General features: G+C 39.6%; 1 protein-coding gene across 1 annotated transcript in view; it reads right to left on the bottom strand.

The window, feature by feature from the left end:
* Positions 1-5,376: 5,376 nt before the first annotated feature.
* Positions 5,377-19,349, bottom strand: part of E2f7 (E2F transcription factor 7) — a 37,116-nt gene continuing 23,143 nt past the window's right edge. The window contains exons 8-13 of the mRNA XM_003475952.4: positions 15,633-15,818; positions 15,074-15,146; positions 12,694-13,180; positions 11,387-11,642; positions 9,682-10,100; positions 5,377-8,255 (exon numbers count right to left, since the gene is read on the bottom strand). Of these exons, the coding sequence (XP_003476000.2) occupies positions 8,085-8,255; positions 9,682-10,100; positions 11,387-11,642; positions 12,694-13,180; positions 15,074-15,146; positions 15,633-15,818 (1,592 nt within the window). The 3' untranslated portion in view covers positions 5,377-8,084. The remainder of the gene's footprint in view (positions 8,256-9,681; positions 10,101-11,386; positions 11,643-12,693; positions 13,181-15,073; positions 15,147-15,632; positions 15,819-19,349) is intronic.

The following is a 19,349-nucleotide window of genomic DNA, read 5'->3' on the forward strand; positions in this document are numbered from 1 at the left end:
ACCAGGAGATGCGAGAGAGGGGAGGGAAAGGAAGGGAAGGACATGAAAAAAGAATTAGGATGTGTTGAGTACTTATACCAACTCTCCGTGAGGAATGTAAGCATGACCTAATAAAAAATAAAAATGGAAAAAAATAAAGGACTAAGGAGAGATTTTCTGGGGAAGTCTGAGAAAAGTCTTTCATATTCCTGGAAGAAATTCCAAAGAGTTGTTTTACTTCTTTTGAATGTGACTGTGTGGGACTGTAATTGCTGCAGATAAAACTAACCTACGGAGTAAGGCAGAACCAAAGGAATTGGCATGAAAATGTGCTAGTCCTTGTCCTGCTTCTGTGCCTCTTATTGCTCAAGCCTGTGTGAGTTATGTTTTTAAATACTTGTCATTAAAGTATTCTAGCTGTTTTTAGAGAGTTCAAGGGGTATTTGTGAAACAGGACCAAATGACTAATACCAAATTGACTGAGATTAGTTTCTGCCACAGGGTAGAACACAAGCTTAAAACAGAAATTAATTCCAATCACTGAATATGCATGTCAGTTATCATGCACACCAGCTAACGGCAACACCATTTCTTCAATAATACGCTTCAAATTTCAGTGACTGCGATGTTACACAAAGCAAATATTTTGCTACTTCGGTCCACAAATCACTGTGTCAGTAACTGCTGCCCATCATGAGCAGTAACCAATCACTTCACTTCTTTCAAACTTTTGTTCATGGACAAGGTCTGTTCATACAAACAATAAAGCAGGGGATCTTGTTGGCTCTTGTTTTCCACTGCTACAATGCATTCATTTTAATAAAGTGAATGATCTAAAGAGAGATTTAGCCAACAGAGATAGGAGTGAAGCAAGGAAACAAAAAGCAATCATGCTGGAAAACAATTGGAACGGAACACAAATGCAATCCTTAGTAGAAAGGACAATGGGATGGTGACTGCTACTGTCTACCGATGACACCCAGCCCAGCTGCAGAAAGTGCTTGTGATGAGCCTGAAGATGCCCCAGAGAGAGTGATGTCTGCAGAATCTTCACGTTAAAGAAACTATTCGATATTTTGCAGAATCAAAACTAGTGTGATAGTTTGTTAGATGGTGATCCAAATTCAGGAAAGAGTATGACATTTACCAAGACAGAAAAGATGCCCAGTACTCCTTGGAAGTTGCATGAGAAGATGATTTTCAAATTGCTCTTGAATACATTTTTCACAAATAAATGTTTCCAACATTTTATATTATACACTAAATATTACTTTTACTAACTTTGCATTACCCTAAACATTTCTAACCAGAGAGTTTTTAGTATTTTGATACAAACTTACAAAGCTCACAGAAGAACTGCCAAATACACATTCAGTCTTTATACCAATCACTCCCTTAGTCTTAAATGCCTCCTCCCACACCCATTTTCTTTTCCTGACAATCTTTCATGCATCTTACCAAAGCCAGATTAAATGTTAAGACTGCTTTGGGTATGTTTGGCTTGCACAGTCTCAGAAGAGGGCTAGACACCCAAGTGTGTGATCTGTTAGATCCATGCAACCTGAAAATTTATGGATAACCTATGGGATAGGTTTATATGGATCAGCCCCTCAACATTTTGCTACAACAGCTTACCTTGATGAGTGGTATGGCATAAGGACGATATGCCAGACTGGGATTTGGGAAGGCTTGTGTTCTGCTGTCAGCTCTGTGATTAAAATGAAATCCAGGACAGGTTGCTTAACCTTTTTGTTTCTATGGAGTCTAACAAAAACAAAGCAAAACAAAACACAGACTTATACATACTTCAGGAAAAGAAAAATAGTATGAAGCTTTTTCAACAGATGGTACTACCCTCATCTGGGGGATCCTAAAGGATGTTGCATATCACAGAAAACCCACTATACTTTTAGGCAAAATTGAAAATGCATGTGCAGCAATCTCAGTGACCAAGGTTACCCAAGCAGTAGTTTGCTACACTACTAATTGTCTGGCAGTGAATGGCCACTGCTTTGAGCACTTCTCGAAATTGTACAAACCAAAGGTAATCTGTACTAATCTCAAGATGTCTCAATAAATTTAGCATTAAAATATTTATTTTTCCTTTCCTGAAGTGTGTATATTTTTTTTTCAGACTATTTCTTTCTTCATACAATAGGTTGTGAATAGGGTGAATAGGGCAATTTTCAAAGTTTTTTGGCACTAGATTTCTAGAATTTTCTTTCATTATCAAAAAGAGTTTGCACAAGAGCAATAAGTACTGAGTGGATCTATGATCAACTTGACTTTATGGGTGAGGCTATTCATGGACCATTTGATTTTTTTTTTTTTTGTCTTTTTCCTTTTTATCGGTACCGGAGATTGAACTCATGACTGCCTGCTTTCAAGGCAGGCGCTTATGCCGCTGAGTCAAATCCCCAGCCCCCGACCATTTGATTCTTGAGAAGCACTGACTACTCCGTATTTTACTATTTACACTACATATTAAACTATAGCTCTTTGATAGTTTATGAGTGCATTACTATTCCTTCAGCCGGGTTGACTGTTTAAAGATTCCTGGAGCACAAATGCTGGGCTCTGGAGAAAAACTTAATTCCTGCCTTGGAGGTTCTCATGGTGTGGTGAGAAAAACAACCCATTCTTCCTGCAGGAGAGACATAAAAATTTGGTTTTGAAGAATGGATGTGATTGCCCATGATACATGATAAAGAGAAGTGAGGGAGGAGGAGGGCATTTTAGGAAGGGGGCATGGCTGGTGCAAAGGCATGGATACACAAAATATTAATAAAAGCATAGAGTGACTGACAGAGGGTAAGTGGGGAAAAGGTGGTGGGAAACAGGACTGCAGGGTTCTGTGAAGAATTAGAAACACTAGGTATTTCTAACAGGAAGGTTTTAATACAGGGAGTTAGGCTGGAAGGGAGGAAAAGCACAAGAGTTGTTATAGAATGTTTAGATCATGTCTCACTGCTGTTACCCAGGGGAAGTGAGGGTGCTGTTTTCTCCTGATGGGTGGAAACTGGATAAAACCACTGCAGATATAGCTGCTGCAGTCCTGAACTAGAACAGCTTTTGCAAACACTGAGTCTCCGCATGAGTTGCTCCTACTGTAAACTGAACAACATCCTTAAGCGTCCTTTCCTTCTACCAGTCTTGTGTGTGTACATCCTAGTGACAAATCACACCTGGAACCTGACAGCAAGGGAATCTGGGAAATAGTTTCCAGTCCCTGTGGTAGGAGTAGAAATGAATGCTGTGTGGCAGAAAGAGTATCTTACTTAGTTGGCAAAGTGGGCCGAAACCACAGGGCCAAGGGACTGGAGAGGCATGCCAGTTAAGAAAAAGCAGTGTAGGATGCTTCTGGACAGTCAAAGCAGGATTGTCATGATGAGATGTACTTTGTGAATACTGGTGGCACAATGGAGCCCATTCTTGTGAACTAAAAAACCAATAAAAAAACTCATCAAGCTATATGGCAGTAATTTACTAAATAGCTATTATACAGAGCAGAGCTGTGTGCTGCGAGAGTCCTCTTAAAGCTTTTTTAAACTTTTAATATTTGTGATAATCCATCCATCCAGGTTTCTCCAACTTTTTACTAACTGTACATTTTACAATAGACATATAAGTTATCTGTAATCTCTGCCTGTAAAAAGCCAATCTTAAATCATTTTTCCTTTCAGGGAAAAATAAGGGTATTTTGGAAGTTTGAAGGATTGATCCAGTGCTTCTCAAGGTATCTTCTGAGGAAACATAGTCTCTTAAAAAGCTGTTGAAAATGATCTCATAATCAAACTAGCTTTAAAAAACTTGTATAATATACTTTCCTATGAACTTAAGCCACTAGTAAAATTACAGTAAAAACTTAATTTTAAAAGTTTTATCAGCATTAGTCACTTTCGACTTTTAATATCCAGTAGTGGCTGAGTTCTTCAGAGCTGTTAGGGAGACTGGATGCTTCTATAGGACAGCCAAACTGAAGGCTACAGACTATTTATAAAAGTAGATTTAGATGTGAGACGTGCAAAGAAAACCATTTTTGTTTAGGTGTAATTTCTCACATTTGGAAACATTTCCAAGTAGACACGACATAAGCAAATTTAAATGCTAAAAAACCAAGTTTTCAAAAATTACTTTGATAAATAAGAAACAGTAAGTGCTAGAACAATCACCTAGCAACATGTCAGTCCGGGACAATGGAAAACCTGTAACTATTGTAACAGGATGTTAAACGGTGAGCTTATAAATGCTGTACTCAAATGTTGTTGGACTTCGTAGAATTGGTAAAGATTTTATAAAACCAGTTATGTAACTAACAAATCGTGTCTCTCACAAGGGCATGAACATGAGTGAATGGAAACAAAAATTGACTTAGGGAGGCTTTTCTTTGGAGAATGATGCTGATTGTTCACCTGTCATTCAAGAGCCACAGAGGGATGCTGTTTGGGTGTCTCTGCCTCTAGTGTCTGTGCTTCCTGCAGCACGGAATGTCTTCTTGGTATCTGACTTGAATGGGGGAGACAGCTGGGCCACCAGCTTTGGGAATGAAGGTAGAAGCTGTTGTAGGTTTGGTTAGTTTTCTTAGAATTAGAGCAGAGCACTGACAGTGGGCTCATGGCTTCATATCCTGCCTGAGTAAGAGTGGTGTAAACTTAATCAGAATATGGTAGCTGGAGGAAAATGTTTTGCCTGTATCACAGGAAGTTCAAGTTCCATCCCAAGACAAGTGCTTTGAGGAGCTGTCTGTTTGAAACAGCCGGAACGTCTGCCAGTCTCACCTCCCAATTTGGTTGGGCAGGGGCGCTGAGGACAGTGCAACATGGATAACTCTCTGCCATATAAAATGCTGGAGGAAATCGTACAAAGTCTGATTAATAGAATTTGGCATTAAAGCATTTGTTACAGGAAGAAGCACCTACTGTGGACACTGAGAAGTTGGTGAAGTGGTTTGCATGTCTCTAACTCCCATACTGAGTAAGCCTCAGAATCATCTGGAAGCAATGTGCACTCATAGAAAACAGAAGCCAAGTCGGGTGTGGGGGTGCACTCCTGTAATCCCAGCACTCGGGAGGCCTGAGGCAGGCGGATCATTGCGAGTTCAAGACCAGCCTGGGCTACAAAGTGAGCCCAAGGTCAGCCTGAACTGCGTAGTGTGACTCTGTCAAAAAGACAGAAAAAAAAAAAAAAAAAAAAACCCAGAAGCCAAGTTGCACAGTCCTTCAATCTTCTCAAGCTCTTGTGTAACTGTAATATATTCATTTTTGGCATCTGGAACCCACTAGATCTACTCTCAGCAAAGATGCAACTTGGCTTTTTAAGGTCAGTCTGGCTATGTTGGCAGCTGCTAATGGTTTTACTGAAGATGGTATGTGAAGAAAGGCCATCAAGAAATACAAGTAACATCTCTTACTAAATGCATTACTTTTTATTACTACTTGATAAAGCTTAATATTTTTCTAAAAGAAAAAAGTTGGTTTACATGTAGTGGAGTTACAAGTAGATGGCTAAAGATAGTATAACTAGTAGAAATAAGAGCAGAGCTAAATAATATGAAAATAGAGCAGTAAGCAGCAATAAAATTAATTCCTACACAAAGCTAGCAGTGCAACAGGATAAGCGGAAAGCAGCTTTACATTAAAAAGTTATTTAAATACAGAAATAGCACCTTACAAAAAGGAATTGAAGAATGTAAACTCGGTAGGTAGATTCAAGTATAAAAGTTATACCCCCAACTCTTGTACCAGAACGAAAGGGTTTCACAAACCCTGGACAGTGTAGGGCACACACACCCTCAGTGCTGACGCAGCTGCACGAGTGATCCTTAGCAGGATCACCAACAAGTATCTTTTGCTTTCACTAAATTATACAACGATAGACTCAGGATTGCCATTGCTTCTTCCCTAACCCAAATATCCAAATCTAGCTTAGCAGCTTCACTCTCATCAGTCATTCTGTCAGAGAATCATTTTCCTGACAGAACCAACCACCGATTATTTTTACATCTCTTAAAGCCACACTAAGAAACAGGCATTGAATAGAAAAGCCATTTTTCTTAGTTGGCTCTTGCGAAGTGTGTTCACAAAGTGGTCACATTCTCATTTTGCAGGATTGTTTCTTAACACCTCTCAAGAAGGACGAATTCTCTGAGTTTAGGATAGTCACATCACAAACAGAATTAAAAAACAGAGATCAAACAAGTAGAGAGCATCCAGAAACTGTGAGGGGGGGAAAAAAACCCAATTTGTTTCCACCTAAACACAGGCCTCTTGGTGAAGGTATTTTGTGAAAGTTTTTAATCATGATAGATTTAAAATGTATGTACCTTGTCCAGATTTATATGTTGCATTATCCTGTAATCTACCTGAAAATGCATATTTTCATTTGTTTTGATAAGAGACCATCAGTATTAGTTCAGACTATTCATTACTATGCAATGGTTGATGGTTGAAACCACTCTTAATCTAACTTCAGAGAAGGTTGTAAAAAAGGGGAAAAAATACCATGTTGTAAACTTTAAAAGTTTAGTGTTGATAAAATTTGACATAAATAGCAAATTTATTTAATCTGGCTACCTACCTCAAGTTCTCAAAAATCTTGTCAGGGTAATATGCTAATAGTATCTTGTAGTTAATATAAAGCTACATTACTCAGACTCCCAGAGTCTTTTAAATTAATATTTTTATTCTTTCATATAACATTTTATTGGGTCCAAAAATAAAAAAAAAAATAGCCCTATACTAAAATTCTAAATCTAAGAAAAGTTTACCAAAGAAGAGAAAGAAGAAAAAAAAGAAGCAGAGAAGGAATGAAGGATGCCATTTGAAGAAATAAGAGTGAAGCAAATATCAATAAATCTAGAAAACAATGAAGTAGTTTGGTTACTTAATGAACCCCTAAAGTAATCTGGTTTATAGAGACACTGCATAAGTTTCCAGAATTGTATTTGTGCTACAACAATGAGCCTCTGCACTCACTGTTATTTGGGGGGGGGGGGGGGATGATACCATATAACTGGTTGGAATTCTACAGTGCACCCATTTTTCCTTTTACCCTTCTAAAGAAGTTAAGAAAAGAAAGAAACCCAGCAGAAATCACGTACTGACCTACATCAGCTGCTATATCATCACTCTTGAGAATTTCAGTCTCATCTACGCTCTGATTTTCCATGTGATTACTTTTTCCCATCCTGATTCATTTTTACAAACGCTTGCTAAAAGGCATTCATACCTGATACTCTATAATTAATATTAAAATAAAAATCGGCCACATAATGAAGGAAAATGAACACAGTAGAAATTTTAAACGAACAGTAAAAACCTCATTGTTGTCCCGTTATCTAAGAAGCAGCCATCAGGCGCCCAGGCTTCCCCTTAGTTCTCATGATCGGATCGGGTTAGCACAGTTCAGTTATAGCTGGGTGTGTCATTCGGTTATTTTGGTCTTGACGTCTGCCACATATACATGTCTCCTCCACATTACTAGGTTGTAGAATAAGTGCGGGGCAAATTAGAGGAAAAAGTACAAACATTCAAGTCGTCATACCCTGAAAAGTATGTGTTAGGCTGTAGTTGTAAACTCTTTGCACTAAATCCCATTTTAGGAACAAAATAAATAATACCATAGGATTCATAACTGAAGGTGGCTTCCCGATGAAGCCTAAAGAAGCAGTAGCTTTTTAAACTGCAGAAAGTTCTCTCACCACAGATTTACTCAGGGCAAGTGGAAATACATATCAAGAGTGCTTACCCTGCTTAAGTGCTAGATAGCGCCCCCTTCAGGAAAACCACAAGGCCCCAGTAGCCTGTTCAGATCTACGTCCAGGAATCAGATGATTCTTGAATCAAACCACATTAGTCAGCCAGTGCTTTCACTGTGACACCATGCAGAGCCTTACTCTGCCTGGCACGACACGCACAATTAGTTAAGAACTACTTTCAGGAACACAGATGATCCATGACGTTGGGAAGATAACAGAACCAGTGGACAAAAGAAAGAGCAAGGACACGAGCTGAGGACTGATGATGATTATGTTCCACTTAGGACACTGCCTGTGACACAGGGAAATTCAGGTGGTTTAATCCCACCCCACCTGCCAAAGCATCTGTCTAGTCAGGCCCACTGCTGGGGATTTCTAGTCTCCTCTGGGCTGAGCTGGTGTTTCGCGACTGACTCCTTTCTCTTCTCCTAAGGACAGGGTCTCCAAGGCTGCCAGGTGTCTTGAAAAATGTCTCTCGGTGTCTGCATCGCATACTCTTGGGTGTCACTGGAACAGGTGACTGAAATAACAAGAGCAAAGTCACAAGTTAAACTCTTCAGTCTCTGAACTCAAAGCTTTTTCTTGACTTTTGTCATTCTGATCCCTGTGCAGGTGTCCCGTCTTCTTGACTTTAGTTTCCTATCACGCTCATTCCTTGTATCTTTTTTACATCCCTAACGTCACTGAAATTTAAATTCTTGCTGATTTGGGGTGAGGAAAGGCCCCCTACCAAAGAGGTTAAGACATGGACAGGGCCTGGCTCTCCCTTCTGTGTGACCTTGTGCAAATTACTTAACCCATTTATCCCGTAGCTGTTTCATCAATGCAGTGGGGATGACAGAAATGTGACTATCAAGGCTGTAAGGGTTAAACAAGGTGACCTTTATAACACATTTTAGAGCACATGAAACAAACAGTAACTGTACATGCATGCTCTTTGTTTACATACTAATGTTCAGCCTGTCTTGTTAAGTTTATCCCCTTAATGTGTCCTAAAATGTCAGAGGCCATTATCCTGCTGTATCTTTAATGCCTAGATCAGTGTTTGGCTCAAACTTGTGGGAAAATGCACATGTTGGGGCTGGATATGTAGCTCAGTAGTAGAGTGCTTGCCTAGCATGTTTGATTCCACAGCAGCGCAAAAAAAGTGTACGTTGTATTAATCATCTTGTTTAAAAACCTCATGCAATTATTTCAATACCTGGCATACTTCTGACCCTTTGAATAACTTGTCTAAAGTGATTTTTTCTGGAATAATAAGTAATCACTCGAAGTAATACCTTTTATATTGTAGGAATTAAGCAAATATTTACTGTGGTTGAGGGACAGTTATAATAGATTCATTTATACTTATTAATATGCACTTTTTTTTCATACTAGGGATGGCCTTGTGCTTGCCAGGCAGGTACTTATGCTGCTGAGCTAAATCCCTGGCCCTATGTATGTTTTTATATATGTATACTATATACAGACCCATTGCCTCCTAGACATCATATTTTAAAAACATGCTAAGAATCTGAGTTAGTATCAAGATTTGTTTCCCTAAATTTTATACTATGTAATTTAAAATTCAGGGTCTAATAAAATGAAAGCTTGGAGATTACTGAGAACATCTAAACATCCAGCATTCCTCAAAAAATCTACTCTCATGGGGCTGGAGATTTAGCTCAGCGGCATAAGTGTCTGCCTTGCAAGCGCGTGGTCTTGAGTTTGATCCCCGGTACCGATAAAAAAAAAAAAAAAACCTACTGTCATTTAACTAAGATAGGCTGCCTTTATTCTAGGAGACACAATGATGAATGAAAAAAGAACTCTTGTCTGTAAAGCACAGGAAATTCTAGGCCCACAATGGAAGCCAGGGAGAGCTTGCCCTGACACCTCTATCCTGAAACCACGCTCCTACAGTGAGAACTAGTTACACGCAGCAGTGGGGCCCCAGACCTTACCTGTTCTAATTTCACAACTGACACTGGGTGTCCCATGTACACAGGAGACTCGGGTTGGATGACATTGTGCGACCTTGCCGTCACAGGACTCAGGTTCCATGAGGGCTGACCCTGCAGCTGAGGGTCTGCAGAATGGAGTGTGGATAACTTTGGATTAATCATGGCTGCAGGACTGACAAGAAGATGAGCTGTAGATCCAAGGCCAGGCAAGTTGAAATTCACAGGTCCTGTGTTTGGGAGCGTGCCAGGCGCTGAAGAAATCGGCCCGGGCATTGCAGAATAGATGACAGGAAAAGGGCCCAGAGGCGGAGACGGTAAGACCATGCACGGAACACTGAAGGGTGGCGGCTGACCTGAGGATGGTCCCACAGTGTGGGGGATTTGACTGCCAGAGAAGAGCACATTGAAACCATTTAATCCTGAAACAGAAGAACCACAGAGAAAATCAATTCAGCATAATGATTCCATTCGTGTTCACATCCTTCCGTGGCCTAACAGGAGAACATGATAAATCAATGAATGATGGAAGCTTCTCCTACTCCATCAAGTCAAACCCCACATCTGTGCTCTCCAGCTCACAAGGTTCTTCCCATCAGCGGTCAGGGCGGCACTTGGACATTTACCTGCATGATCATATGTGAGGCCTGTCAGGCCTGCCTCCTGGCAGGTTCCACAGAACCCAAAAGGAGCAGGAAAGGCAAATTTGGAAGGGAAAATTATTTTTATTATTATGAACTTCTAACTAAAACCTTCTACTTCCTCAAAGATTATCACAGGCAACAAATCATAGCAATATTAATAGTATTTTGACCATGTCATAAGTAAAAAGTAGAAATATATTCACATTATTTATCAGCTACTGCAGAGTTCCACACTTTCTTAGCACAATTTTGAGATGATGGCAATTTGGACTTGTCAGATCTTTTCCTCACTGTAAATAATTTCAAAAATTATGTTTCGACTTGTTCTTCAATATAATTGGTCCTTAGTAATTCTATGTTTTCAGTTCTATGCATCTGAGAACACTGTGTAGAGGAACTCACAGGCTTCTCCAGTTTAATCTATGGCTAAAAAAAGAGGAAAAATCGCTGTGCTGAGCTAGTTTTCACTGAGCAGTAGCTGAGTCTGATTTTGTAAATCAAAGTAACCCCAACACTGAATACCATGCTCAGAATAAGCATTCAAAGCTAAAGAAATGATAGAAGTAATATTTACCGTATGTGTTCTGATAGGCTTAAACTAACAAGAAACGAAAGGAATCAACTTAGTATCTTCATATCAAGAGTAACTTTATAGAAAATAACTTAAAAATTAGATTCTATTGTAATCTAGTTTTAATTTGAAACAATAACAGCGTTTACTATTTACCAGGTGCCAGATATTTTAAGTCCCTCAAATTTAACATTAAATCTAACTCAGTGTTCATAGCACTCTTATGAAGCAGGTGCTGTCACTGTTGCTGCTGTACTAATTAGGAAAGTTGAATGCTTAGCTTAAGTTCAAGTAGATATTAAGAGGTTTTAAACATCAAGCTCTTGCACTCCAGATCATAACAAATCCAAGTCAAAACAAAAAAGCTAAGTGTAAAATGACTCAGAAACAGTAGACAGCAGTGTATCAACAAACTTACTTTCTTTGGTCAGTGACACAGAAGAAACTTTATAGTGACCAACACAGGTCACAAAGCCAAGATGACACCTCTTACCAGATGGAGACTGCACATAAAGATACTGCATCAAAGATGGTTCTTTGGTGCTTTCATTTTCTCTTGAAAGTTTTTCAGTATCTGCATTTCTTGAAGGATTTCCACACTCAGAAGGAATGAAGCAGTTTGCTGTAGCATTTCTAGAACGCTCCTCTGCTGCAGGGTATGGACCATTCACATGAATGTCTTCCAGGGATGCAGAGCTCCTGCTTCCCATAGTCTTGGCAGAGGCAAGGTCTGAGGAATCTGAAGGCTTCTAAGTGTAACCAAACAGGAAACATAAAACCAAGTCAAAAATCCAACAATTAGTCACACAGTACTTTTCCCAAAATACCTAACACATACACAAAAAGGTAAAATATAGGCACGTGCCAGTGATTCATGTACATCAGTCGTTTCCATCCTGACAGGAATAGTGTAAGGCCATGTGTATTGTAGGCTCATGATTCCTAAATTTAGACATGACAATGGAAATCCACCCATGGTGTTTAGACTAAAAGTTTCTGAGCTGGTAACAATGAAGAGCGTTGACGCTCCAGTTTCTCAGGGCCTTCTAAGAACTGTGGGCTGGCCTGAAGCCTTCTTGGTTGTCTAAGACATATGCTTGTCAGATTTTCACTTTTGATCTGCAACCCTAGGCTATGTACAGAATTAGAAAAACGTACTCTGGCAAAAGACATCTAAAGCAAGGCTCTTAATTAACAGAGGATTTCCATGCACGCAGTGTGTCCAGCTGACCCAAGGCAAACTGCTGTAGATGGGGGTGCTGATCTTTCCAAGTCCTCCTGCATATGTGTCATTATTCTCTGCGTGGTTACTAAGTTGGAGACTGGTGGGCAACTCATGTTTTTATTCTTTTCATTTGGTAGCTAGGGAAAAGGAATTGCTGGGTGAAGAGACGTGAACAACACAGGAACTGCCGGCCAGCCAGCCAGCACCCGTGTTCCCAGCTCAGGAATTCAGCTGTGACCTGGACTGAGATGACTTCATCAATGAGCCTAACTTCTTTATCTTGAAAAGTAGGCAAAAAAGACTGAGGCGAGTTAAACAAATAATGTTAGCACTGCCTGCCACTATTTGCTTAATTGATCAAGCTTTTTTTCTTTTTTATACTTTTTGATATTTTAAAAGAATTGTGATTTTCATAAAAACCACTCCCCACCCATTCTTTTCTTCTTGTGATACCCGGAATTGAAGACAGTGACTTAGTAGAGTTACTCAGACTGAGTCTTATTGGTATCTTATGTGTACCTCTGTCTTCAGGGTTACTGGGATGGCATCAGACACATTCACCCCCACTCCCTCACCTTGGGCATGACTAGCGATAAGGGGCTGTCTTCGAGGTCCTGACTTTGTCTTTTAGTGGCAGGCTCATGCTCCTCGAAGGCCTTCCTGTGCTCACAGAGGCGCTTTTGACTGGAAGGTGTCAATGGCAGCTCTGTTGTGCCGGGGACCTCCGAGCTTCTGCTGTCCCTCTCCAGTCCTGACTCTGGAGATGGTCCTTCCCGCAGGCTCGCACACAGCATGAACAGTGAGGTGGAGGGCACGTACATCAGGGGCTGGCCGGCAAGCATGGCTGGCTTCACACTCTCCCCGTCAGAGGACATGGGAGCAAGGGAGACACCTACTGCTCCGCTGAGACTGTTCTGCATGGAGAGTGCGGGCAAGTCTGTTTGGGCAACCGAAAGTACTTGATGGGCCAAAGGATTAACACAGTAGTCAGAGTCAAAGGGGAGGCTGGTGTTCGAGCTGCCTGCTGTAGGTACTACTCTCTTACTGGCAGAATTTCTTTCCCTGTAATGAAAAGAAACACAGTGAGCACCACAAGTAACCACACTCTCCATCTCCAACTCTGCCTTCCGGAGAGAGACTGAGCCGATTGGGAGTGGGGTGACATTGTTGCGGCTGTTTGGTGGCAGCAATCACGGGCAGAAGAGAGACTGGACCAGACTTTGATTTACAGAAAGACTAGGCTGTTGAAGATCAAGTGTCGAATAAGCAAAGAGGAGAGTGAATAAAGAAATAAAGTCATCTACTAAATAATTACTTTCTATCATTCTTGTTCTATGCTGCTCAGTATAACTACAGAATTCTTAGTATACATTTGAAATTAAATCCCATTCATGTATCAGATTATAAGCAGTATCTGGGCCTTTTATAAAAAAAAACCTCCAAATATTTAACAATATGCTTATGCTTTTCATACGTTTTTGGGATGAGAAGAGGAAAATCCTTTAAGAAATGCTAGAGAAGACAGATGTCTTGTCGCCCTTTTGGTGGAAGCATCAAGGTCTACACTGCCGACTTTCTCATCTTGCATTTTGCTGCAGGGAACAAAATGGAGCGCACTAGGGTACACATTGGGAGGAGTACCCCTTCCACTATGGCCTCGCTAAGTGTGGCATCAGTATTATCCAGCTCTGTGAAACTCAACAGGCCCAGAATGAGTGTATCAACCACCACCCGCCGCCCACCTATCGGTCTTCGACCTCTGCAGCTGTACCAATAATGCTGCCATCACCGTACCCCTTACATGTCCTTGCTCCCTCCTTTCTGTTTTTGGGGACAAGGACTTGCTCTGTATTTCAGGCTGGTTTTGAACTCACTTTACAGCCCAGGCTAGCACCAAACCCTCAATCCTGCTGCGTCAGCTTTCCTAGTGCTAGGATTGTAGGTACATATCACCCACCTGGCTAGATGTTCTTTTTGATGCCTCACCAGGAGTGAGTGAGTCTCCTGAACCACTGGCTTACACTAATTCCCCTTTCTTTCTCTCTCTGACACAGTGCAGATCTGTACTTTAGCAGACCAGAACTATTACCAACCAAGGCCCTGTTTGTTGACCTACCTGTTCATCAGGAACTGTTTACTTCTAATCTCATCTGTTTAAAGGAGCCAGGAAGATCATCCCTAGTGAATTTGTTCTTTAGGGTCTGTCTGTGGAATGTAAATGCTTCTTTCTACTTGGCTTTCAATGAACTTTGTTATTATGGCCTATATCCAATCACTTATGAATGATATTTCCTGTTATTATCCTTTTTGGAAAAATCATGACAGTTAAACTAATCGGCCTTTGTCCATCTATTTTCTGATTCTGACTCACAATCTGTTTCTTACTATATGTTCATTAAGAACCCCACTCTCTCTTTAACGTTTCTTCTTCTTTCTCAGATTATATACTGATTTGTTTCAAAATTAAACCACAAATTTAAAGCAGATGGCCTGGATTTGAATTCTGCCTCTTCATTTAGCCTGACCACGGGCAAGTTACTTAACCTCTTTTTAGTTTTGTTTTCATAAAATGAGGGCAATGGTAGCAGCCTCAAAGATTATGATCAGCTGGGTTAACGGACATCGAAGCAGTACCTGGACTCAGTACACAAAGTTAGCTATGATGATGACAAGATGATGCATGGGACTAAGATGCATCATTTGTCAATGTCACGTCCATGTAACCTTTATTAAAAATCAGTGCAATTCTTTTTTATTTTGTTCTTTGTATACAAACTGTCAGAGATTAGAGGATACATTTTTCAGACTTTTGCATCAATGATAATACACAGATAGGCACAAAGGGAAAACTGATCATTTCTTAAATTTTAAAAATGGATGATTTAAAATTTATCTCAAGGGGTGACATTTCAATCTAATTAAGATTAACAGTAAGAAACAGAAAAGACCACTTACTGTAAATTGTCTTCTATTTTCTGCCTGTAGACAGCAGCTAGACTTCCAATTTCTAAGGAATAACCCCCTGATCCTGAAAAGGAAAATGAAGGTTTAACAAATACGGCAAGGGGCCTATATATACCTCTTGCGGTGGAATCTATTACAAATAACGAGGGGATAATAAGACTATCTCAAATCTGTTCTTGTTTTGATTTAAAGAAAGAAATTTCCCAAATGGCAAATTCGGGTCTCATTAAGAAGGACTAAGAAACCAAACCAAGCCAAAACCAAAGTAAGTGTTGCTTTGTCAGTCTGCTGAATTTTTTAGATATATTAAACAGGCCAACCGTGGCAAACCAATTGATTAAGGCTGACTGGATCAATTTCAGGCGTGGGGCTATGTTCACACACTGTGAAGTCAGCATCTCCTTTGCTGCCAGTAATTGTTTTACTTCAGGCAAGTGAAAAGCAGACCTCTGTAAAAATAGGCAGGATCTACAATCAGATCATTTTACAATGTCAGCATATGGGTACGGTGGTAGCTGATGGATTGCATGGAGTCAGCAAGGGCAGATACCTTGTTCCTCTCTGTATGGGCTGCTGGGTTCTGAGATCACTTTCCTCTCTATCCTCTCAGAAGTCTGAACTGTGTTAAAGGAACCATAACGAGACAGCCTCTGTTTCGCACAGACTTGAACTTTGCTGTATGCTTCTCTTTTCAATTCTGGTAAGACAGATGTAGAAATATCCACCAGTTCATCATCTAAATAAACGAGAGAATTGGCAGTGTTTGTTATGCAGCTGTAATTCAGGATAATCTTAGTCTTTTCAAGAGATGACTTTGAATCTATAATTAGAACTGTTACCCTATAAATAAAAGACAGTCAAAGGAATTTTATGAGTCTTGTCTCAAACCTCATTTTTCGATATATTTTGTTTTAAAAGTTAGTGGAGGCCTAACAAGTGAGAATGAATCCATATATATTCTGAAATTATCTGAACTACAACAAAAGTAGAGCAAGATGTTCTTCAACCCAAACTGGAACAGGCCTGACATTTTAATGCTCTGTTGGGCAGAGTATCAAAGGAAAACCTGACCACACTCAGCACAACCTTGCATATTTTGAGATTCACTTTCAAAATTAATTGAAATTTGCTTCTTGTGCCAAAGCTCTGGGGCAACGAGTAGAGGAATCACTATTTGCTATGATTAGGCTTTCTTATTTCTTTCTCAGGCTGCAGGAGGCTCAGTTACTAAGTGACCACAGGAGAAAGGTCAGCAGACTTCATGGCTGAAATGCTGCAGAGCAATAAGGTAACAGAACGTTGGTCCTTGAGAGACTATTAGTGCTTCAAGGCACCTGTATATAGTCAGGCCAGTGCTACCCATCTAGACCCAGGCAGCCAATTCTGCCATCCTGACAGCGAATCTTTCCTGGCTTGTTTGTGCTCATTTTTTTCTAAGCTCAAAATAATACTTTAATTACAACAGTGATTTAACACACAGGAACACTGACTTACATTTTATAAAATGCACACTTTGATGGTTAATGTAACTTTAAAAACACTTAACCTCCTGGAAGACAAAATAGGTAAAACTCTTAAAGTCATAGGAGTAGGTAATTACTTTCTGAACAGGATGCACAGGAAATGGTACCAAGCATCAAAAAATGGGATCATATCAAACTACAAAGCTTCTGCACAGCTGAAGAAATAACCAACAGTAATAAGTCAATGTATAGGTGGGATTTTTTTTGTTTTTGTAACTGTTCCTCAGAGGACTAATAAATAGAATATATAAAGAGCTAAAGAAGTACAAGTGTCCAATAAGTACATGAAGAAATGCTCAACATGACTGGCCATTAGAGAAATACAAATTAAAACTATACCAAGATTCCATTTTATACCAGAAAGAATGGCAATCATCAAGAAATCAAAAAGTAACAAGTACAGGCCAGGCTGCAGTAAAAAAAAGTCCTCCTACATTGTGGGTAGGAATATAAACTAGTACAAACATGGAAATCAGGATGAAGAGTTCTCGAAGAACTAAAATTATCTATTCCTTATGACCCAGCTACCTTCCTTTCTAGGGATCTTCCCCAAAGACATCATACTACAGCAACAGACGCAGACCAACGTTTATAGCAGCACCATTCATAACCTAGAAGCAGCCAGGCTACCCATCAAGAGATGAATGCATCAAGAAAGCGTGCTAACTATATACAATGGGATACTAGTTAGCAAAAAAAGGGACAGATTTGAGACATTTAGGAAAATGGGTTCACCTGGAAAATATGTTGAGTGAAATGAATCAGAGACGTAAGCTCAAATACTGCATAGTATCTCAAATATCGTATAGTACAGCATAGTACAAAGAGAACAATAAAGGATGATAGGAGACAAGGGCATATATCATTGACAAATGGTAAAGGGAAATAAGCAGAACTGTTGATTTCTAGTTTTATTCTGTTAGGTTCCAGGTATAGGAATCTAAGAACTTCTATAAATATAAACATTATATGCCATAAACAGAAGAAGAGATTAATATCAACAAGAATGAAAATGGGGAAAGAGAATTCAGAGGAAGGAGGAGGGAGGGAGGGGGATTAAAAAAAGAATCAAAGCCTTTCCCTGTGAGTCAGCACCACTTGCAGACTGTGGGGGCAGAGAACAAGGCCATACCAGGAAGCAGGCCCTGCTGGAACTAGAGCCATGCGTGAGCTGCCACTGGCCTGGGGACAGCCAGATCCCAGCCTTCTGGCATGCAGACTGGCAAACAAGTACTAATCAACTCCCCCCTGCCCCCACTCCCCAAAGGCGACCAGCTGATTGGTCAAACAGGCTGTGATAATAGCTATTGAAGTGCAATGCAATTGGATGCCTGTGGTGCTTTGTTGTTTCACTAACATTGCAGGTCTAGGGTGGGTGGTCCGATCATTGGTTTGGAGGCTGGCAGTACAGTGTGGCATCTAGTGGGGATCTCTTTCTAGGGATCTGCCCCAAAGACATCATACTACAGCAACACTATGATAGGGTTACAGTCATTGTTGATTCCCTATTGTCTTGTTTTGCAGTCCTATATTGTTTTGCTGGGTTGGGATTTATTCTCTTTTGATTATGTTAAATCTGATGGCATGAACAGCTATTTTAAAGATAGCAAGACATATGGTAGCAATTTTGGATTTACTATTGGCTTGTTTTGAAGTACTTTATTGTGTGTTTTGTTGTTTCTATTGTATTCTGTTGTTTGATTTTTATTATGTTCAAAGGTATCTGCACCTATTTTGAAGACGAGGCATTATGGTAACTATTGTTGATTTCACAATGTTTTGAAGTTCTGTATCACTTACATTGGCTTTAATTGATTGTTTTTTAAATGATTCAATATTGGGGCTGGGGATTTAGCTCAGCGGCATAAGTGCCTGCCTTGCAAGCAGGCAGTCATGAGTTCGATCCCCGGTACCGATAAAAAGGAAAAAGACGAAAAGATTCAATATTGTTACTTATTACCCTATTCAAATTTTCTATGTTCTCATGGCTCAATGTTTGCTAGATTATATTTGCCTAGAACTTTGTGCATTACTTCTAGGTTTTCCAGTTTGTCAGCATATAGCTGTCTGTGACAGTATCTACAGATTCTCTATATCTGTGGCATTTGTTGTAATGTCTCCTTTTTCATCTCTGATTTTATTTGCTTGCATCTTCTTTTAGTCTTGGTTAATCTAGTGAAAGCTCTGTCTATCTTTTTTAAAAAACCACTTTCTTGATTCATTTGTTTCTATTGTAATCTGTTCTATTAACTTTGGACTCGGTTTGTTCTTTTGTAGTTTCTTCACCTGCACTATCACGGAAATTAAAGTCAATTTATCTGTGATTTAGGCATTGGATTGCTATAAACATCTCTTTTAGTATTGCTTTTGCTAAATCCCATAGCACAGATTTTGTTAAACTTTCATTTTTGTTTCAAGAAATTCTTAAATATGCCCTTTGATTTCTTCACTGACTCATTAGTCATTCAAGAAAATATTCATTTCCATGTATTCATACAACTTGTAAAGTCTTCTTGTAGATTTCTAGTTTTATTAGAGAAGACACAGGTTATGATTTTCACTAAAAAAAGGTGTTGATGGTTTATTGTGCAGTGTGACATGAACTCCATCTTGGAGAATATATTTTGTGCTTGTTGCATGAAATACATAAATTTCTGATAGGTCCATTAAGTGTATCATGTAATTTTACTCCAGTTTCTTTTTTTTTTTTTAATGTAGATATGTCTACTGGTGAAAGAGGATTA

This window comes from Cavia porcellus, unplaced genomic scaffold, assembly GCF_034190915.1.
Source record: "Cavia porcellus strain 051 isolate PalLab524CR breed Dunkin Hartley unplaced genomic scaffold, mCavPor4.1 scaffold_8, whole genome shotgun sequence".
NCBI classification, from domain to species: domain Eukaryota; kingdom Metazoa; phylum Chordata; class Mammalia; order Rodentia; family Caviidae; genus Cavia; species Cavia porcellus.